The sequence below is a fragment of the Alternaria infectoria genome (genome assembly GCF_024043175.1).
Source record: "Alternaria infectoria strain BMP 0036 chromosome Unknown scaffold_2, whole genome shotgun sequence".
In the NCBI taxonomy this organism is placed as follows: domain Eukaryota; kingdom Fungi; phylum Ascomycota; class Dothideomycetes; order Pleosporales; family Pleosporaceae; genus Alternaria; species Alternaria infectoria.
The window spans coordinates 1,470,245-1,491,215 of record NW_026250691.1 but is presented as its reverse complement, the minus strand read 5'-3'; the positions used below and the strand labels follow the sequence as shown (position 1 = coordinate 1,491,215).

Genomic DNA, 20,971 nt, shown 5'->3' with positions numbered 1-20,971 from the left:
TCCAAGTGGTTGCGGACCTCTTCCCCGGCGCCCTTTGCTGTCTGTTGCGCAAAGTATGCAGAACGCGAAGGGTGAAAGCAAGTCGCAGACTCTGCTTTTTGTCGAGAGGACGTGCAATACACTCCTAGGACATGAGGATTGCAAGAGTGAGCAGGCTGTGAGCAAAATGCAATATACGCCTCTTGTGTAATGCCAGAGTCACACGGACCTCCAAGCCCGCGCATCCCTAGGTTCCTCAGGCACGACCAATGGTGGAGCCCATTGTCCGCGGCAGTGTTGCCGTGTTCCGCCAGTTGCCTCCCTTGGTATGTTACACGACTTCAGGGTCCGGAAATTGCGATGGGGTGTTCTTTCCCGTTTGTCAGCCACACCATATACGTAGCACATTATCGCCTCAGCATGGGCCTACTAGAGTTCAGACTAGAAGGTCTCGATGGCTACAATAGATTTCCGGTGCGCCTTCCAACACCACTGCGACTATTCCTTCTTCAAATCGTTGAGAACCATGTAGCGCGACAGGGAGATCCAGCCCCAACGAAACCAGCGCATTTGGCTTTCGTGTGCCGTGGTCATGGCTTTCTGGGCAGTCCTGTAACCGACCGGTGAGCTGACGAACAGGAGTGGAGTCGGAAAGCCTCCGAGCTCTTTCTTGCGGAGAATTGCGCCAATAATTGTAGCTGGTGCGTCCAACAAGCTAAGATATTTACGGAATATGGAGGTAGTGGTGAGGGTGTACAGCTTGACAGGGCACTCCCACCCGCTGTGTCGGTGCATGAGCGCCTTCAAGAAGGTATGCGCTCCGTCGTGGAGCGACTTGTGATTGGGGTGGCCGGAGACGCCGTGTGCGTCAAAGGTGATTATGGTGTCGACAGTCGCCTGCGGTGCCTCCTTGGAAGAGATCGAGGTCATGTTTGGGGCGAAGGCGGTGGTGAGTAGGTTGGAGATTAGACGAGGGTGCCATGTTACTGTCATGGAATCGGGGAAGTTCCTGGGACACAGTCAGTATGTTGCAGTCGGACGTGCAGGGCAATGCGTACTTGTCTTCCACCACGAGAATGTCGTCCTTGCTTCCGATTCCCAGCTGCAGCCCACTCTTGACCAGCTCCTTCTTGCGGATTTCGCCAAGACCATCGGCATCGCCTGTTGCACGAATGAGATGAGTGATTGCCTCTGAGAGCACTGGGGATGTGTGAGGGCCATACCGCTACTGAGGCACAATATCTTGACGTGATTTCCGCGTTCCGGACGCGTCAACGCCAGTAAAGTCGGCGCAAAGAACATGGCCTCATCGTCAGGATGCGCGATCAGCAGTAGGATGCGTTTGTTTTGTAATGTGGGGAAAGACGCGCCGAGGGTGCTGGTGTACATCCAGAAAACAAAGATGAGGACAGGCACCGATGCCCACACAGTCCAATTCATGGTCAGCAAGCGCATATAAGGAGTATGTTCGATTTGGTGTTTGCTACTGTATTGCTGCTATGTACCTGCGTCAGGAGAGGTAGCGCGTGCGCATGAAGCCATTGAGGTTCTGGAACGAGCTTTGACCCACGTCATCTTCGAGATTCATTAGAGCCGCACACGACGTGTCCCAAACCACCACACTCCCCGATACACATCACCATGTCTACCGGCAACAGGAAAGAGCGACGCGCCAAAGAGTCCAAGACAAGCGCGAATGGCAAGGGAAGCGGCTTCCAGCCCACCAACGAGATCGATGAAGACGGCGTCGAAATGATTCTGAAGCATCCCGACTTCTCCAAGCCAACGGGCAAGACACTTTTCGACTTGGCCGAAGAGAGACAGCGAGAGCTAGACAAGATAAACGGCAGAACACGAGTTGTCAAAGTGCCGGTAGCGTCCACGCCTGCATCGCCCGACGATATTCCTCCGATCGGACCCCTCGGGGACGCCATCCTCTACTCCATCACTATGGCAGTCCTCCACCTCACCCTCGACGTTCTCGTATACAGCCAATATCGGGAGGACATACTCTGGAACGAGATCCTGTGGCGCGCTTTTACAGCGTGGCCCATATTCATCCTAGCAGTCTACCTCACCCACGTCGACTTTTCATACCGATTTCCCATACTCAGAAACGCTACATTCTTTGGAGGCTCTGTCGTGGCAGGGTGCTATCTGATATACTCGGGCAACAAGCACGGCTACTTCTACGTCATGAAATCAGCTCCTCCAGTTGGTACGCTCTGGATCTGGAGCGTTGTGGAGATGAGCCTGCCTTTTGCAGTCACGAGCGTGACCGCTGTACTCGGATACATCTGGTGGAATGGTTTCGATTTCTTCTAGAGCCGTCGCAAGCGCAATTCATATCGTGCATGGAATGAGCTGCGTTCACTGCTGCCTGATAACATTTATGTGGACGCATGTATCACTGGAGAGCGAATGGCATATTCTGGAAGCTCCATCAGTGTTCAAGTCTCCTTCAGTCTGCAGCGTGGCCACTCGTAACAGCGAAGCGACAATACACCTAGGCATCTACATGTGCTCTCACGTGAGAAGTCTAACGCCTCCCGGCGCCAAATCTCCAACAAACCCCGCTTATGCATCATACCTCGCCAGCTTGCGACTCCTCGTACCGTTCAGTATCTGTCGCGAAAAAGTTGCATCTTATCCGGGCTTAGTCTACTTATCGAATCTCTATAGCTATTCGACCACTTTTGAGCCTGGTTTGCCATCCAATCGCCGTTCGCAAGCGACGGATCTAGCGCAACCCCAGCTCCGGCCCCACAAGTATCATCGTCGTCTCTCGAGATGCTTTTCCTTCGTAGAGACGGATCTTATGCGCCAATCGGACCTACAACCGACCTCCAAACCATTCGGAACTGGCGCACAGCTTGCCGCAAGACACACGGCGCTTGCTGCAATGACAATTACGCGATCGACTTGGCACAGCAAATTGATGAACTCATACTGGTTGATGTGATCAACGGCTCGCTTGTAACCCTATCTACCTTACCGCCGATTAAGTACGTTGCCCTTTCGTACGTTTGGGGTAACGCGCCGATGTTCAAGACAACAGGATCGAATTTCGAAGTCTTGCTGCGTCCAGGAGCTCTCTACGACAACGGAAGCGAGCTAGTCCTTCCTGACACAGTTCGCGATGCTATACACCTAGTCAAAGCCCTTGGTGAGCGGTATTTGTGGGTGGATTGTCTGTCTGTTATTCAAGATGCAGATTCAGACACTATCAACATCACTTTGCGGGCTATGGCTCGCATATACGCAAGTGCCGACTTCACCATCGTTGCAGCCGGTGGTGAAGACGCAGGCTACGGTCTGAGGGGTATTGGAGGTCCCTCGATGGATCGAGGTCCTACCTCCTGGTCATCTCCTCTATGGGATGCTTATCCAGAAGATACGAAATGGGCGACTAACGCAGGCTACGGTCTGAGGGGTATTGGGGGCCCCTCGATGGATCAAGGTCCTACCTCCTGTTCGTCTCCTCTATGGGATGCTTATCCAGAAGATTCGAAATGGGCGACTAGGGGCTGGACATTCCAAGAATCGCTGTTCTCACGCCGTCTCCTCATTTTTCAAGATACTGTGTCCTGGATATGTGGGCGCTGTGAGTGGCGAGAGGGGATTAACGAGTTCATAGGCGCGAGGGACAGCCACAATTCCCAAGACATCACGCCTTTAAAGATGCGAGACACTACTTGGCCTGAAGAGCGCTACCATCTCGGCGTCCCAATGGGCATGATGGCTTTGATCCATATGGTGCCATCTCTCGGTCGGTGGGGAATGCTCGTAGAAAACTTCTCTTCGCGAAATCTAACCTACGAGAAAGACGCTCAAGCAGCATTCGCAGGCGCTACTGAGGTTATGGACACTACTTTCCCTGATGGTCTACTTCATGGCATGCCGAAGTTCTTCTTTGACATCGCATTGCTCTGGCTACCTAAGGAGTCTGTATGGAGACGCGAGGGTGAACCTAGTTGGTCGTGGACAGGCTGGAAGAACGGAAAAATAGACTGCCTGTCTGCTTGGTATACGTTTTACGCAAGTATTCGACGCGATACCGGCGATGCATCGGCGTGGGCCTTCATGGCGACCCTGAGTCCTGTGGCAGAGTATCGGATAACGAACGCAGTAGACGGAGTTAGTTCGAAGTTCAATGGTTTCTACCGATATCAAGCTCTTCGGGAACAGCCCCATGTTGCGCTGCCCACGGGATGGAGTCGCCATTACTACCCAGTTGGCGACTACTTTACGAGTACTGCTTCTCCGCGAGATACGAAATATCCCTTCCCACTTCCTACCGTCGATCCGGCTGAGCGACGTATACACGTTCAATCTTCCCCCGTTCTTCACTGCATCACTCCATGTGCACATCTGACTTTTGGGCATATGGTAATTTGCGACAACACGCATCGTAAGCTGATGAGCTTGTGCAACGACGGGGAGACAGTCGGTAATCTTGTCTTGATGTGCGATACTATCGACCATCAGCCTCAGTATGGCAGTGTTTGTGAACTCGTCGCTCTCACTGAAGCCGAGACCTCTCGACCAGTGAAGACATGGCTAAAGGAACAAAGGCTCCTTTTCTGGAAGTTGACGAAGGATGATTACGGGAAAACATCGTTCTACAATGTCATGTGGATTGAATGGGTTGAAAATGTCGCTGAAAGACGAGGATTAGGTGTTGTACTGAAAGATTCTTGGGATGCATTACAACCCGAGATCAAAGAGTTCAATCTGGGTTGACTCACATCATGATAACAAATGGTCACCTCATCAACGGAAGAACTGAACACCCTACAGCCTTCATGGACGTTAGTTCGCCTATCCCGCATGTTTCCTTCTTGATGTAGGCTACAAAACTATCCAGATTATTAAAGGAGGCACGGGTGTTTATGTAGCTAGCTACTCTTCCATAACCAACTTCTCTTGATCCACCAAAGACATCATACACCACTCCTTCCTCAGTCCTCTCACCACAGTGTGAAGAACCAATGAAAAAGCCATCAAAAATTATGCCAGAGACCGCCCACAAAGAGCCATCAGACAAGATCAGTCCCGCAATGGTGCCATGCAGCTGATCTAAGCCGGTCTTTGCGAATGCGTGTGCTCGCAGACCCTGACTGGTAAGTATGGAGAACAAAAGGGAAGCGATGCGAGCTTATCTAGACAATGGGTTCAGAAGATAGACAGGTTTAGTGGGAAGGCAGTAAGATGCATATATCACGGGTCTGAGGATGCCTAACAAATCGGAAAGGATGGCGAGACGGATTCAATAGTGTGTCCGGAGTTGTGGGGACGTTCAACAGTGTAGGCAGAAGCTGACATGCATGGGCACGTGATCGTAGCAGCCTATTAGGCTTTATTCCGCACTTCATTGCACCCCTTTCACTGGTTTGGGCATGCTTTGGTTCATCCTTTTTGGCCAAAGATAACATCTACGTGTTGTAGACCTGCACGCATCCCACGTTACTGTCCCTCTGCCAGCCTCAAGGCTTCCATCCTACTCGTACTTTGTGGATCCAGATATGGTCTCTCGCCCAAGCTGACCACTCTATACCCCTTCCTCGGTCCTTGGCCATCGGTATCGTACGTCGCTGTGTGTAGTACGCTTCTGTTGTCCCAGATGGCTACGTCATTTGGGTTCTGCCATCTATGTCTGATCTGCAGATCGTGATTCTCGGTGATTAGCTGGAGGAACCAGGCTTTAGTACGCTCTGATTCCTCTGAGCTCAGCTCATTGATACGCTGGACGTGGTGGCCAACGCTGTAGAGTGACTTCCATCCCGTGACGGGGTTCGTGCGGATGCAGGGGTGGATAGCGGTCAGAGAGTCGCCAATGTTCTCCGGCGCACCTCGTGCAGCGGTATAAACGGGAAAGTTGTTTTCTTTCGCCGCGCGATTAAAGTCTGGTTGGGCGTATGTTGCGGTGAGAGATTCGAAGAACTTCTGATACGGTTTCGAGAGGCGGTCGTAAAGGTCGTACCCTGATGCCCATAGAGTATCTAGAGTATTCTTAGCCTAGTCAACGAGGGTATGACTACTTCTCGCACTCACCTCCACCTGACTTTGGTAGCTGCGTCATTCTCAGAATTGCATAGTCGCTTGGTACCGGCTCGAAAGTGATATCGCTGTGCCAGCCATGCTTGCCAGTCTGTGACCGCTCTTTGAAGAGTTGCTTCGCCAAATCCGAGCTAATGACACTGATCTCGTTGTCATTGCCTCCAAGACGGTTCCCCGCGTTTCTAACTGGGTGGATATGCAGCTTGGATGTTTTTGGTTTGCCAGAAAGCTCGCCGAGGCGCTGGGCCAGCTCTTTTTGAAGTTCATCATCCAAATCATCCTGCTTGCGGAAGTAGACAACACCGCGCTGAGAAACTTTCCAAAATGTTAGTGTTCAGTCATTGGGAAAACATTGAGTGTGGCTTACTTGTGATTGCCAGGTCGCGTATCAAATCGTCAGAGTTTGGCGCGCGCAACCATTCCTTCAGACTTACATCCACAAATTCGCGGCCGATGACTGGTGTAACGTCGAAAGACTCGAAGACATCCAGAACGCCTTTGGTCTTTAGAGGCTCGCGAGGATATCCAGGCTGCGTCTTGATGCCTATGTCCTCAATGGTAGTGGTGGTCAAGGTGTTCGTAGCCATGATCAACGATGCTGATTTGCGCTGCTACAGGGTATTTCGCATTCCGACAGAGCAGTGTCACACTTATCTCTTACTCGCGTTCGCCACATCTACTATCCCTGAGCGCATGTGCATCGAAAGACTGATGAACAGTAGCTCGTCGGCTTGTGCATTGGCATCGTAGCATCATCGCATGGATACTATGGTGCAATCATTCTCGGCACACTTATGACAGTGGCGGTAGTCGCTTCCTGCAACCACAATCTTCCATGATGCGCGATATCGACGAGGTGTTGCGGGGTTGAGGCTACGACATGTGGGGGTGGAATGGCGTGCTGCTTGGCAGAGTCCCATTCACAGCTGGCAATGACATCGATCCGGAAATAACGCGTCGCGACCTTACCGCGCATGCAACGGCGGATGTAGTATTAGTATCGCAGAGAGGTGCTTCGTCGTTCTTGCCTTCCTACCTGTAGGGTGGAGTGAGCACACTAGTCCTCGATTAGTTTGGACCGAACGCGACGCGACCGCGACTTCCCAGCCCCTTGCTCTTTCGAGCTGCATCATTCATGATAACATCGCTGGCATGTGCACAGGAACTCTCAATTATCTCAATAAAGACATCACTACACTTACAAGGTACTCAGATTGTTAAGTGCAAATTTCGCGTAGGCTATTCCAGCAGTGTCTGACGACATCTTCGCCATTCTCGCAACATACCTCGCTACGATGCACCGGCGATCAAAGACGGATCCTCTTCTCAAAACACTGATATCGACCCTTGTATATGACAACCGAAGTACACCAACAGCGTTCATGCCAAGCCCACAGAGCCGAGGGTGGACTTTTCGGAACGAATCTGCCAGCATGGATGTCGTATCCTTCCGATGAACGGCTGTTGTATCGATGTTCAGAGACTCCGACTGATCTAAGGCGATGGTGGAATACCCGCTATCGTGTGACTGAACTTTCGCATGCGGTCAATTTGTAGCTGCACTGTCTTTTTCCCTACGCCAAATTGGGGTTCACATGTGGCCGCGGAAAGCATTTTCTCGACTCAGATCGCAGGGTCATGGCGGCATTAAAGTGTATCATCAACTGACCTATCAGCGTGTCTCTGTCTGGATACGTATGCATTTTCAATGAAGGTCCTCGCATGCTATCATTGGTATCGAGTTTCTGTCGCATAAACGTCATTCCTTATCTATGGCTTTCGTAACCAAGTCTCTCGGCTTTCAGAGCCTTGTCTAGACGGTAAGGTTCTTCATTTTAGCGCATGTTGTCACATGTACCCGCGGTTGCATCATCTGTCGATACAGTCCCTAATCATGGACATGTCCGGTCCCTATAACACTCCCTCGGCACATTCGATCATCAGTACCGACCGATTGGTCTAAGCCAGATCAAAACGAATCACGATAAGAAGTCCGCTTTCATCTATCCTTGCAGACATGGCTGCATCTACACCAGTAGAAAAGCAGGCCCCCATCACCGAAACCGCTGACCCAAGGTCGTCACACGGCTCGAAGTCACCACCGCCACAACATGGCTCACACGAAGACCATCCGTTCAGCGACCCGGCAACGGCTCAGCGCTGGCGACAAATATACAATGATGCCGAGTACGAAGGACGCCACCGGTTCGACCCAGCGTATACATGGGAACCTGAAGAAGAGAAACGTCTAGTCAAAAAGGTGAGTAAACCAATTCATGGCACTGATCAGAACTGACTTTCTCATTGTAGCTGGACTGGCGAATAGCTCTCTGGGCATGGATCATGTTCATCTCGATGGAGTTGAATCGCAGGAACATCAACCGAGCAATCTCGGACAATTTGCTGAAAGACCTTGGTGTGTGCCATCTACATGAAGGACAAAAGATGGTGGATTACTAACTTGGACCAGGAATGAATACGAACGACTTCAACTATGGTCAGACTGTAAGCTTGATACAGTTAGTCACTTTCGGAACTCTCGTTGACGTCAAGCTAGATCTTTCTCGGTTCATTCCTCTTTGCCGAACTTCCCAGCGGCCTGATAAGTAAGAAGCTTGGTGCTGATCGGTAAGTCCATCCGGCCTACTCACCGTCTCGTCACGCTTCAAGTACTGACCTTATGACAGGTGGATCCCAACCATCATCTGCATATGGTCCATTGTCAGCGCCTCACAATGCGCAATGAAGACTAAAGCCCATTACTTCGCCATTCGATGCATCCTTGGTCTTCTCATGGGCGGCTTCATCCCAGACATCGTCCTATGGTTGACATACTTTTACAAATCCACTGAACTTCCACACCGACTGGCGTGGTTCTGGACTGCGCTGAGTACTTGTAATATCGTCGGCTCGCTGCTTGCAGCAGGTATCTTGCAGATGCGAGGACTCCATGGTTGGGGAGGTTGGCAGTATCTGTGAGTCCCTTCTACTGTACTTCAACTTGCACCATCCCTAACACAGACAGGTTCTTAATCGAAGGCATCATGACTCTAGCCATCGGCATCCTCTCATTTGGCCTCATGCCCCCTGGCGCCTGCCAAACGCAACACTGGTTCCGCGGCAAAAACGGCTGGTTCACCCCTCACGAAGAGTACATCCTCGTAAACCGCGTCCTCCGCGACGATCCCTCAAAAGGCGACATGAACAACCGCCAAGCAGTTGGCCTCCCGCTCCTCTGGAAAGCAGCGTGCGACTGGGAACAATGGCCCCTCTACATCATCGGCCTGACTGCTTACGTCCCACCTAACCCACCGCAGAACTACCTCTCGTACATCCTGCGCCAACTCGGCTTCTCCGTCTTCGAAGCCAACTTACTCGCCATACCCAGCCAGTTTCTCTACGCCATCCAACTCCTCGCCGTGACCTGGCTATCCGAGAAGCTCAAAGAACGCTCCATGATATCCAGTCTATCCAACATCTGGATTTTCCCCTGGCTCGTCGCTCTTGTCGTTCTACCTGCGGACGCAAATCCCTGGGTCAGATACGCGCTCCTCACAGGTCTACTGTCCTATCCGTACTGCCACGCCATCCTTGTAAGCTGGAACGCGAAGAACTCGAATTCCGTCCGTACACGCGCCGTCTCCGCGGCTTTCTACAACATGTTTGTGCAGTCTGGCAATATCATCGCTACCAATATTTATCGCGATGACGATCAGCCGTTGTATCGCAGGGGCAATAGGATACTGCTGGGTATCTGTGTGTATAACGTTTTCTTGTTCTACGCGGTGAAGGCGTTTTACATTTGGAGGAATCGCGTAAGAGATGGGCAATGGAAAGCTATGACCAAGGAAGAGCAGGAGGATTATGTTTTCAACACGAAGGATGAGGGGATGAAGAGGCTGGATTTCAGGTTTTCCCACTGATGAGAAAGCGCATGGATTGATGTTGATATCAGCGCCCGGTGCCGTTCACTCAGCGTCCATGGCTTCCCCGTTATCTTTGCGCCTTGGTCACGATGAATTGCGATTGGTTGATGGCTCATAACGTGGCCGGCGCAAATGGCGCCCAATAGCAAACATATCTGACGGAAATTACTAATATTCAGTCTACATAGGCCTTCCTAGGTGACCGCGTACAGACCGCCAGTGTGGATCATCTTGGCTTGGCGCAAACACTTTACTCATGAGCATAATAAATGTCTTCGTGACCGAGTCCGCCGACACTCCTACACCTCACACTTCCGATTCTAAATCTAAGATGTCTTTCTCTTCTACACCCAGAATTGGTAGCGCCTCCCAAGATATCTACAATAGCCCTCACTACTTTGGTTTCGGCGGTGGCAGTGGCGGTGGCAGCGGCAGCGGTAACCAACGCACGATCTTCAATCCGCCTCAGTTCCCTGCTCCAGCCGCGACAACTATCAACACTTCGGTCGCTCCGAGTGTGAGGCAGCGTCTCATCGAACTCCTCCATCCGTTCCGGGGCGACTTCATCAACTTCGTCGCTACTGAAGCCACACTTCATGAAAGGAAGGTCCTCACTCTCGCCGGTAAGTGTTTTTCTTGACCTTCTCTCACCTGAATTACTCTTCTCCTTGCCTGAATGCAAACATTTCTTACTACAAATAACTAACAATTCTATCAGGGAACCTCGCTGCGATCATCCACCACAAGGAGGCTCAATACGGCGAAGAGATCAAGGCGAATCATGTCCACGTCTTGAGTCGCAATCTTCAAGCCCTCAACGGTCAGGCGTGTATCAGTATCATCGTTCAGGCAGGTGGCGTGGCACATAAGGTCGTCAGTGTTGAGGTTGAGAACAGAGACACTGCCGTTGATGCGCTCACCACCAAGGTGGATCACATGATCGGAACTTTGTTCATGGGAGCTTAGGCAGCGGATAGGGCAAGAGTGGTGATAGAGGATATAACAGGAAGCGACGTTGGCTTATACAGACGATGGGCTGGGGGAATAGGTAGACTCAGTGAAAAGGCAGCAGGGAAAATTTACTTGCTTAAGTCACGACCGTACACAACTTGCTTTTCACGGTTTTATTCTCGTGAGGGCCTTACAATCGTACGCTGTACCCGGTGTACAACGGGGGCCTGAAGGATAACATTCCGTACTTGACGCTGTACCTAGGGTATAGCTTTGGTTTGAAGAGTACAATAGAGCTCAAGTATGGTAGAAATGACTTCCTTGTCTCCCCTGAAAGCGACGTTCCAGCTTCTCAACTCCTTTGAGCAGGTAATGCGCCCTTGCCATCTCCTTCTGTCTATCTTCGTATGCGGAGTACCCTGTCACCACACCTCTAAGGTTACCTTTGGCGATGTGAAGGCGTTTCTCTTGAGCCCTTATGAGGCAGTATCTGAACTCAAAAGCCTCTTTTGCCGACGGCCACAGCTCTGGGTGGAGTTCGCGGTTCTACCGTCGTTCAGCGAGCCACTTATCTGCTTCTGCCCAGACCTGCTTTGTCGCGTCTGGCACAGTGGAATTATTCGCGGACTTGACACCGGCACATATGGCGTCCCATAGTGAGAATGCGGACTTGAGATCGCCAGCGAGGTTAAGTGATTGCGGGAAGTAGCGTTCTGATGCGGTTTGAATAACACGTGACTTGGTCGTTGGGGAGGTCGGATCGGCATCGCCAGTGAGAAGCTCATCGAGGTACGACTTGGCTGCTATGCTAAGCGCACAATTGTTAGGAAGAAGGAATGGAAGTCTAAGGAGCGTCAGTTTATCAGACTTGGGTTACTGTGATTCGGGACGACTAACTTCATCGCGATGACTGATATATCAGCATGTCTAGTGCAGCAGCCAGTACAGAACATCTGAGTGGCGGCCACCTCGATAATATCTCGAAGTGACTGACGGACTTTGTTGATGATGGAGTTGTAACCGAGCAAGTGCTGACTGAGAGGTCCGGTGAAGCCAATCGGTCGGTGGTGCAGAGTACCTAAGCCAGCAACACGAGACACTAGCATATTGTACTCCTTGTCGTTCGCTAGGCGGCTGTCAGCTATGCAGGACTTGGTCAAGGGCTTCCCACTTACTGCTACCACGCATTGGTGCGCCGTTGTACATAGAGAACATATCGATGTCGGAGTTCAAGAGGCCCAGCCGTATCAGTTCGACCGCGATCACTGCAGCCTCTTCGTGCTCTGGCTTGCCCTTTAGGCCAGCGATGACAGAGACAAGGACTTTACCCCATTGTGTCAGGTTATGGCTCTTGGGGTCAATGTACTCCCGTAGGGCGAGGAAGCGCCATATCGAGTTGTACAGTATCTCGGAAGTGGAAGAAAGGGGATTCTTAGGATCTTTCTTAGCGACCGATTTGGTGACGAAGTCGGAGTTTTGCAGTGATAAGATGGCTGCACCGAGAGTTCCGCAGTCCTGTCTGAGTGTTAACAATAATCTGTCAATTCGGTTGCCGCTTTGCTAACCTTATACTGCCCGACAACATCCTTAAATGTAGCTTCCTTCACGTTCCAGGTGTCAACGAGCGAAGGAGCTATGGCTTCTGATGGCTTCTCGACAGGGATGGTTGTGGATGTGCGTTTCCCATTGGGCTCTACAGGAGAGTACCAATGCGTCTGGTGCAGAGATTGGTGCCGATACCAATTATGTAAGGTGCTAGACAAAAGGTTGACAGCGGGTGTTCGAAGTGGGATCAGTTTAGAGCTGACGAGGTCCCTGTATTCTGGAGACAGGCCACCATCCATGGGAGGGACTTCGAATACCTCGCAGGTAGTGCGCCACTGGATGATGTGCGGGCTGATGAGACCTTTCGACATGTAGTGGAGGATCTCGTCTGGAAGCCTTTGACCCAAATACTGACCTGCATCGTTAGGCATCGAGCCAGAGTTCCGAGGCTCGACCTTCCCTTCCTCGGTGTAGACTGGGTGATTTTTGACGGCCAGTCGTGCTTTCTGGTATCGCGTGACGTATTCCTTGCCCGCGGGCGGGACATCATTGTTGTTGACAACCACAGAGTATCCGGACTGACCGTTGTTCATGATGGCCTTGATGGCGCCGTGCGGCTTGATCAGCTCTGCCCTGTTAGGCGCGTCGAGGATCGGGTGGGTCGGGAGGAAGGGCGTGCCGGCGAGTATGCAGGTATCGAGAAAGATGTCGTCTGAGATGTTGGGAGCGCCGACAATCTTCGAGAGGTCGGCTACGCATTTCTCTCGGCGGACGAAGCTGAAATGTCGGGCCTCGAAGTCCCAAGATGTTATGATTTTGGAGCATTCGAAGATGAGGATATCTGACGAGCCGTAGACGGCGTGGACGTATTCGTGTTTCTCGAGATATGCCAACTGTCGATAATTAGTCACTGCGAACAGAGATTCCAGAGATGCTTGCCTGGGCCCAGGCGCTGTATGGCGCGACTGTCCAACGAATGTTGCGCTCGGTCAGGGTTGACTGTAGGGCGCGGAAGAGGTCCTCGGGCGTGACGTATGCTGAGAAGAGTCAGCACGATACACAGTCTCATCTTGACGGTGGCCATACTTGACTGTCCGAACTTAGCGACAGAGGCTTCCGCCTCGTGACTGTCGTACAGAGTCCACGCATTGATGTTTACCGATGCCTCGGTCTCCTTTTGCCTGAAAGGATCATCGTGCTTTGTAATGTCCAGCCCGCTGAAGACGAAGACGGGTTCGATGTCGAAGCTGCGGAATTGGGCCAGATCGTCCTCAATGTGTTGTGTCAAGGCCAGCGGAAGGCCTCCCAGCGCGGGCACAAGCGGCTCCTTTGCGCGCGGGTGATTGAGGATCCGCTGGTTCAGATATTCGGCGGCTTCGATGCCTACGCGGCAACCGCGCAATTGTTCGAGCTCGCCCGTTTCGCCCAGTGTGGCCGTCCATTGTACGAAGTCGCGGATCATGGTGCCAGTCGCGTGGTGGGGCTGTTTGAAAGTAATGGGAATGAGGGATTGATAATGAACGGAGACGATGGCAGCAAAGTCTCGAGTAATACTAAGAGATTTGCCTGGCGTGATTACTGTATGTAGCGACGACGTGTGGTAAAGTTGTAGAGGGTTGCGGGGGTGTGGACAGTAAATTGGAAGCTCCGATGCAGCTCCACGCCTTGGCAACTACACGATCCCTGATCAGCCGGGCGCTAGCTCAGGTACAGCGTCTAGCCGTACGAGGGAACGCAATCGCGCCGAGTAGAGGGATGAATGACGGGTAGGCGCAGAATTGAGATGATCTGCTTCCGTAAATACACCCCAATTCGAACGTAGCTTCTCTGTTGCTTTCTTAGTGCCTAATCGCGTCTCACGTCTCACCTCTGCCCCTCACCTAGCGTTACTCCAGGCTTTCACGCGTCACATCTCACTCTCTCTCCAAATGGCTAGTTCAGGACACCACTCAGAAGCCATACCGGTTATTGATATCTCAAGCCCCTCCGAAGACGTCGCTCGGCAAGTGCTGGACGCGGCTTCAACACATGGCTTCCTCTACATTAAGAACGATGGTGTGACCATCCCACCCCAGGACATCGATGACATGTTCAAGTTGGTATGATGTGTCGATTATCCAAAACTAAACTTATTGATTGATAAAAACAGTCTAAGGAGTTTTTCGCCGCTCCCAAAGAGCAGAAATCGGAATACGCAATCCACTCTGAGAAAGCAGGGGGCATAAACCGCGGCTGGGTACAGATGCAAGGCGAATCTCTGGATCCTGAAGGTCAAAAGGTGATTATCAACAAAATAAGTAATGAGATGACCTGTTGACGAAATGAATGATAGCAAGGCGATCCGAAGGAAGCATTCAACATCGGGCCCCCAAACCCAAACCTCCAACCCCTACCTTCTCCTCTCCAGGACTCTTCCAAGTTGATTACCCGCTTCCAACATTCCTGTCACACTCTCTGCACCCAAATCCTCTCTCTCCTCAACACCGCTCTTCACATCCCCGATCCCAATTACTTCAGCACGCGACACGACCAATCTCTCGACCCATCCGGCACCATCTTCCGCATGCTCTACTACCCATCTACCATCTCCCAAGGAAAAGACTCCAAGCAAGGCGAAACCAGTATCCGCGCAGGTGCACACTCAGACTACGGTAGTCTAACGCTCCTGTTCCGTCTTCCGGGCCAGCCCGGCCTTGAATTGTCTACGCCTTCAGGGTGGAAGGCAGTGCCGGTGAGCCCATCGCCATCGTCGTCGCCTCCAATCTTGGTCAACATAGGAGATTTACTATGTTATTGGACAAATGGGATGCTGAAATCGACAGTCCACCGTGTTACATTTGAGGGCGGGCAGGAACGATACAGTATGGCGTACTTCTGCCACCCGCTAGATGAAGCAAGGTTGGACGCCGTACCCAGTCCCGTGATTGAGCAGTTTGGTAACAAGGGGGAGGAAGAGTTGAAGAGTCAGAGGAAGAGATTGGGACTGAGAGAAGATGGGCTCGGAGAGGAGGTGATAACAGCCAAAGGGCATTTGGAGAGACGACTGAAGGTGACATACGGGATATGATGGGATCAGATTCAACTGCCAAAAAGTATTACTATCAAACGCCTGCGCTATGCTCCATTGTTACCTCAAAAAACACCTCGCTATGCTTTGCGCCATCCCATGCAGACAAATCCAAGATGACTTCTTCGCACATACACCACTTACATCATGACTGTACAGGATGAGGGTCTTCTTCACCCTCGCCTCTTCCTACCCGCCCGTCCCGTAGTATTCCCTCCAACGTCCTTTACGACGCCGATTCCTTCAACTGCCACGCTCTTCTCCTGCATAGTCCCACCCAGCTTCTTAATCATCTGCTCCCTCGCTTTCGCAGCACCAGGAGAATCCCAACCTAGCTCCTGGCTCGGCTGATATTCCTCCACCAGCACCGTGTTCTCCTCTTCTTCCTCTTCTCCAGCCAGAATGTTCCCGGAGCTATCACCCGCTGACGCGTTCGACCGCGTGGACGTTGCGCGACCAAGCTGCCGCCGTTTCCGCGTCTTGCCAGGTGCCTGCTCGACGGACGTTGGCACGGTCTTGCGGTTTGCGCGCATCTGAGCTAAGATTGAAGAGTAATCCTTTTCTTCTTCCGGTCCTTTTGCCTTTATTGTTTCCTTTTCTTTTGGTGCTTCCTGTGGTACCGGCTCGGTATCCGCCGGGATCACGGAGTCGGGTTCAGGAACAGGAACGACCGGATCTGGGATCTGACCAGCCTTGGACTTGCGGGGTGCCGGGGCTATGAGAGACTCGGCCGACGAACTCCTGGGTCGTGAGAATGATTTTGAGGCATGCGGGGACGTTGATGGGCGGCGCGGGGAGTTGGCGCTGGTTTCTTGGAGGGGGTGGGAACCTGCGCCATCCAATCCAGGTATGACAGACTCATCGTCATCGTAATTCAGGCCGTTAGTATCATTGTTGAAAGTATCCGCCTCATCTGTAGTTGATGCAGGCGTTGCATCTGCTGGTGCAGTGAGAGCAAGAGTACCACGCTGCTGTGGGTGCAGAGACGTTTTCACGGCATTGGTAGGCTGTTGCTTTTTCTGACGAAGCTCAAGGCTCTCTTCCGTGGACAACAGTGCAGTGGGAACATCATCTTGTGGTTGAGGCCTCTGTTTAGGCTTCTGTGGCTGAGGCGGCGCTGGCTTGTTCAATTGATACTCGGCATACGACTGTAGCCGACCACTACGCAGACAATCCCAAAGCCATGTGGCATGAACAGCGGGTATCCGTTTGTCCGTGGCGAATTTGAGTTTCGGTGTGTTTATGGTAGGAGGGTTGCAGATCACAACCGAGGTCTTCGCCGATAGCTGTTCATCGTACGAGGCACCTGTCAAAATTGTCAGACGATTTCAATGGAGGCGGAGCTGATCCCGTACCCATAAGCGTGACAACTTTGGTCACATGCAGTAACTCGATGCCGGAAAAGCCCGTAGAGTTGATGGTGAGTCCAGAGAACCCTGGCTACGTCAGCGACCAATAAAATAACCGTGGAGCACGAGCTTACCACTGATACTAAGCTTTTCGAATGGTCGACTTAACACATCGTCCGATGGATCTACTAGACGTTTGCCATACAGGCAGCGCTCGACCCACCAATTAGTGGCCAGGTTCATGTGTTCTCCGGCACGCCCCGGAAGTGCCGCCGAATCGACCTCGACGTCATGTGGTATTACGAAGTAGCCTCGTCTTAGATCGTCGGATGGCGCATTGTTGAGATCGGTCGCATGGATTACGTGCGCGCCGTTGCTCTCGAGGTGTTGGCGCAAAATGCTTGTCTAGCGGGAACGTCAGCCAGGGCTGGAATGTAAGATGGTATGACAAACCTTCTCTGCATCAAAGCCATGCGTGCATACGAGTCGTCCTTGAAAGATGCCATCATGTTGGGACACATCGTTCGTATGTGGTGGCAATGATGGTTCATGACTGTCTGCATTGTCATCAAGGTGCGCCTCAATAAGCGAATCATTCTCATGGACTGATGCATGTCTGTGAGGGGACGCTGGGGTATGTGTGCGAGTGCTTGTCCGCGTACTATCTGGCTTAGTAACGATTTCCTCTGTCCATTCATCCTCATCAATCGGTCGTTCGAAACTGGGCGCTGTGATGCCCGCCCAAAAGGCATCACTTTGGCTGCCAACCTTGGTGCTTGCTGAGCGACGTAGCTTCCTGCGGAAAGGATTCAGGGCCTGACTCGGCTCTGCATCTCGTGTGCGCTTGCCTATGGCGGGCGACGCGGGCATTTTGCGATCCCAAGCACCTTGGCCGCGCTCTTCGACAGGCATGGTGGGGTTGTAGAGGGCTTCGTCCAGCACCATGCCCCTCTCCAGACTTTGTTCGAGCCACTCCAGCGACACAATCTTCATCCTCCAGTTCAGGGCGTGTTCGTACTTCTTGCCCGATGGCGCGGCTGCGATGAGGTGGGTGACGGACTTGGTGAGGTCGCCGTGGTACTCGGCTCCGTTGGCGTCTACTGACTCCTGAATGGTCTTGCGTTGATCGGCTGTAGTAGTCAGTATCGTCGTGTGCACTTAGAACTCGCAACGTACGGTTGTCGAAGCCGGTAAGGCATATCTTCAGCCCAGCGAGCGTCGGCATGCGGTACTCTTTTTCCAGCGCGGCCATGTCCAGGTCGTCATCGCCGGTCATCCACACCTCCCTCAGGGCTTCGAGCCATTCCGGGGAGAGGACCTTGACGTCCTCGCGAGACTTGGCGACATAGCGATATTTGGCGCTGTCGGTGCTGCCGACGATGAGGTGGGTTACGTCCGATGTGAGGTCGAGCTTGATGGTCGCGCCCATCTGCGCGCCAATAGCTGCGAGTTTGGCCTATCTGGTCATTAGAGACAGCGAGATATCAGGATCTGGAGTAGACGTACGCGCTGCTCGGGGGCAATAGAGGTGCAGCAGAGGATGGCCCCAGCCAGGGGCAATTGGCCTGCTCCTGCATCATGTGAGCATGTGTATGGTAATAGTGATACCCTATGTCCTACCATAGCCTCCATCATGCGCATCCATTACTTGCAAAGTCGCGGTGTCGTGTGCTTACGCCGAGCGAAGCGCGTCTGAGCTAAGCCCTGTCCTTCGCCCGACGCGTTGCGGGGAAGCCAGCGTGGTCACGTGGTGCCGCCTCACGCTCGCCATTCCTTCCGCACTGCCCGCCCTGCCGTGTCCGCTCCTCAACCCTCCCCCAGATGCGCCGAATCTCGCACATGCCACGAAAAAAAAAAGCTTTCCACCCCACTGCCGAGGATCCACCGCAGCCAGAATGACGACTGCTTCGTTCCTGGCCTCGAACTTGAGGGCGGCTGAGTTGGCAGCCCGCCCTGTTCTTTGCGCCGATCTGCCCACTCACGTTTGCTGTAACTCCAGATTCAGAACCCCAGGCGCTGATCACTACGCGATTGGGCCGTCAGGTTTCTTTTCGGCGATCGTGGGAGGTGACGCCCTGTTTATGTGGTTGTTCTGATGCACCATGGCACAAGATGCCCGGGCATGATCTATCATCTGTTCGATAGTTCCAAAACAAGGAAGACGAACTCTCCGCCCATGCGCTGGCGGAGCATCGCTTGGTCTGTCGCGAGATTGCGCGTTGCCCATGCCCAGCGTGGCTCTGCCATCTTGGAGTCTAAGCGATGCCATATCCTGTCAGCTATCATGGGCGCGTGCTCGCATACATACTGTAATCAGTGCCTGTCGGGGCTTTGCCATCCGTGCGAGCCTAATGGCAGGATGAAGCATGCCTTGTCGTCGTCGATCAAGGTAACGTGCCGGGTATGCCGTAGTCGGTCGCTATCCGCCAACGGGTCTAGAAGCAGCCTTAGCAGATGCCCATTGAGATCTGACCCCTGCATCGAGTCTTGCAGACTCTTGGTGCTCAGCATGATGTAATGCATCCGAGCCTCCGTCCGCGCAAGCTACTGCTGCGCTGCCATGCCGCTCCTAGTAACGCCTAGCACGCTCATATACCCGCTGCGGGAATATCCTGCCCTGATGCGCTGCTTGCACGCCCTCACGACCATTCCTTACCCCATCCGGGTACCCACTGATATACCTCTGCTAGAGCAGTAGCAGCCCGATGTCACGCTGCGGAAGACGTTAGGGCATGCCTATAGGCTTATTAATTACTAGTCTACCTAATCTTATCTCTCTTATTTACTTTAAACTAAAACTAAGATATGTCTTACTTATCTTTATACTCTCTTTTAACCTCTATATATAAGCGTCTTAATAATTTTATCTTTAGTAGATATAGTATTATTAGTAAAGACTCTTACATAAAGTTATTTTAGAGCTGTAAGCTCTCTATATATAAAGAGCTATAGTATAAAGTTAGTAAAGATATTAGTAGAGATAGACTTAGCTATAACTTTATAATAAGTAATTACTTAAAGCTTTATAGTACGCGTATAGCTAATAGTATACTTATACCTAAAGGTATAGTTAGAATACTTCTCTTTAGAGAAGTTAGCGTTAATAAATTATTTATATTTATTAGCGCTAGGTGCTTATAGTAATATATATATAAGCGTATTTAATTAAGTTTATATTACTATTTTAATAGAGTTATATAGATAGATAAAGAAGAATTAATACATAAGTGTAAAGATTTTATTTACTTATCTCTTCTAAGTACTAGAGTAGTATATAACTATAATAGTATACTTTAGTTATTAAGTTAAGATTTTTCTAAGTTCTTATAGTTAAGAAACACTAAAGCTTAAGGCTTACTTCGGACACGTGATAGAGTAGTAGCAGCCTATCTCAAATTCATCATCCTAGCTGCTGCGACCCCGCCGACCAGCTGCGCTGCACACCGTCCATCGTCCGCGTCATCCGTCTGTTCCCTGCAAACTCGACGCTCGCACTCGACGCCGGTACACTTTCGCCGTCCCTGCACTGCCCTAGTCTGACATGCTCGCGTCCTCGTAACATGCCTGCTCGCTGGCTAGCTGCAACTCACTTCAAAACACCCGCGAGTTCCTGTTATTCGCCGTTGTTGTCCTGGCAGGAAACTCCTCTCTGTCGCCAGCGCAAACCCTCGCTCCAGGGTATTCCCGCACGCTTCCGACGCACCGGCGACTTCACCGCTCCACTACCCTACAGTGGCCTGTCGTGCTGATCGCATTTACACATCATTAACTAGGTAGCCTCACCCACGCCTTTGGATACCCTGTCTCTGCTCGTGAGTCCTTGTCTCATCTCCCCCTTCACCGCGTTCGGGCCCTTTGTCCTAGTAGCGCCCAACCTCAACGTCCCTTCCCAAAGCATCCATATGGAACCTGCTTGGGTTACCGTGGTCAAGAAACCTTTGTACCCCTCTCATGACTCTGAGGTGTTGCACAAGCCAAATTCTTCTCTACTTCCTGAATTACACCTCGTATAAGACACAACACGCCGCATGCCTTGTCACCACACCTTGATCCTGTCCTCCACCTCCACTTCAAGTCACTAACGCATCGTCGCT

General features: G+C 51.8%; 7 protein-coding genes across 7 annotated transcripts; 3 read left to right on the top strand and 4 right to left on the bottom strand.

Moving 5' to 3' along the window:
* Nucleotides 1–477: 477 nt before the first annotated feature.
* J4E92_001950 (uncharacterized protein) lies at nt 478–1,434 on the bottom strand (the record flags this gene model as incomplete). Its single annotated transcript, XM_051493356.1, has 3 exons — nt 478–988; nt 1,038–1,140; nt 1,203–1,434. The coding sequence occupies 3 exons, from the start codon at nt 1,432–1,434 to the stop codon at nt 478–480; spliced, it is 846 nt and encodes a 281-aa protein (XP_051356587.1).
* A 186-nt stretch (nt 1,435–1,620) lies between these two features.
* Nucleotides 1,621–2,304, top strand: J4E92_001949 (uncharacterized protein; the record flags this gene model as incomplete). The annotated part of the gene is made up of 1 exon (XM_051493355.1): nt 1,621–2,304. One exon carries the CDS (start codon nt 1,621–1,623, stop codon nt 2,302–2,304), a length of 684 nt encoding a protein of 227 aa, XP_051356586.1.
* Nucleotides 2,305–5,445: 3,141 nt separating this feature from the next.
* J4E92_001948 (uncharacterized protein) lies at nt 5,446–6,626 on the bottom strand (the record flags this gene model as incomplete). The annotated part of the gene is made up of 3 exons (XM_051493354.1): nt 5,446–5,981; nt 6,034–6,354; nt 6,407–6,626. The coding sequence occupies 3 exons, from the start codon at nt 6,624–6,626 to the stop codon at nt 5,446–5,448; spliced, it is 1,077 nt and encodes a 358-aa protein (XP_051356585.1).
* Nucleotides 6,627–8,056: 1,430 nt separating this feature from the next.
* On the top strand, nt 8,057–10,931 carry J4E92_001947 (uncharacterized protein; the record flags this gene model as incomplete). Its single annotated transcript, XM_051493353.1, has 8 exons — nt 8,057–8,299; nt 8,350–8,455; nt 8,510–8,544; nt 8,597–8,667; nt 8,727–9,014; nt 9,065–9,949; nt 10,353–10,588; nt 10,684–10,931. The coding sequence occupies 8 exons, from the start codon at nt 8,057–8,059 to the stop codon at nt 10,929–10,931; spliced, it is 2,112 nt and encodes a 703-aa protein (XP_051356584.1).
* Nucleotides 10,932–11,462: 531 nt separating this feature from the next.
* J4E92_001946 (uncharacterized protein) lies at nt 11,463–13,923 on the bottom strand (the record flags this gene model as incomplete). The annotated part of the gene is made up of 6 exons (XM_051493352.1): nt 11,463–11,724; nt 11,814–12,042; nt 12,092–12,431; nt 12,482–13,354; nt 13,401–13,498; nt 13,548–13,923. The coding sequence occupies 6 exons, from the start codon at nt 13,921–13,923 to the stop codon at nt 11,463–11,465; spliced, it is 2,178 nt and encodes a 725-aa protein (XP_051356583.1).
* Nucleotides 13,924–14,389: 466 nt separating this feature from the next.
* On the top strand, nt 14,390–15,528 carry J4E92_001945 (uncharacterized protein; the record flags this gene model as incomplete). The annotated part of the gene is made up of 3 exons (XM_051493351.1): nt 14,390–14,560; nt 14,611–14,739; nt 14,794–15,528. 3 exons carry the CDS (start codon nt 14,390–14,392, stop codon nt 15,526–15,528), a joined length of 1,035 nt encoding a protein of 344 aa, XP_051356582.1.
* Nucleotides 15,529–15,701: 173 nt separating this feature from the next.
* J4E92_001944 (uncharacterized protein) lies at nt 15,702–18,509 on the bottom strand (the record flags this gene model as incomplete). The annotated part of the gene is made up of 5 exons (XM_051493350.1): nt 15,702–16,834; nt 16,884–16,964; nt 17,540–18,007; nt 18,054–18,333; nt 18,498–18,509. 5 exons carry the CDS (start codon nt 18,507–18,509, stop codon nt 15,702–15,704), a joined length of 1,974 nt encoding a protein of 657 aa, XP_051356581.1.
* Between the last annotated feature and the right edge of the window lie 2,462 nt (nt 18,510–20,971).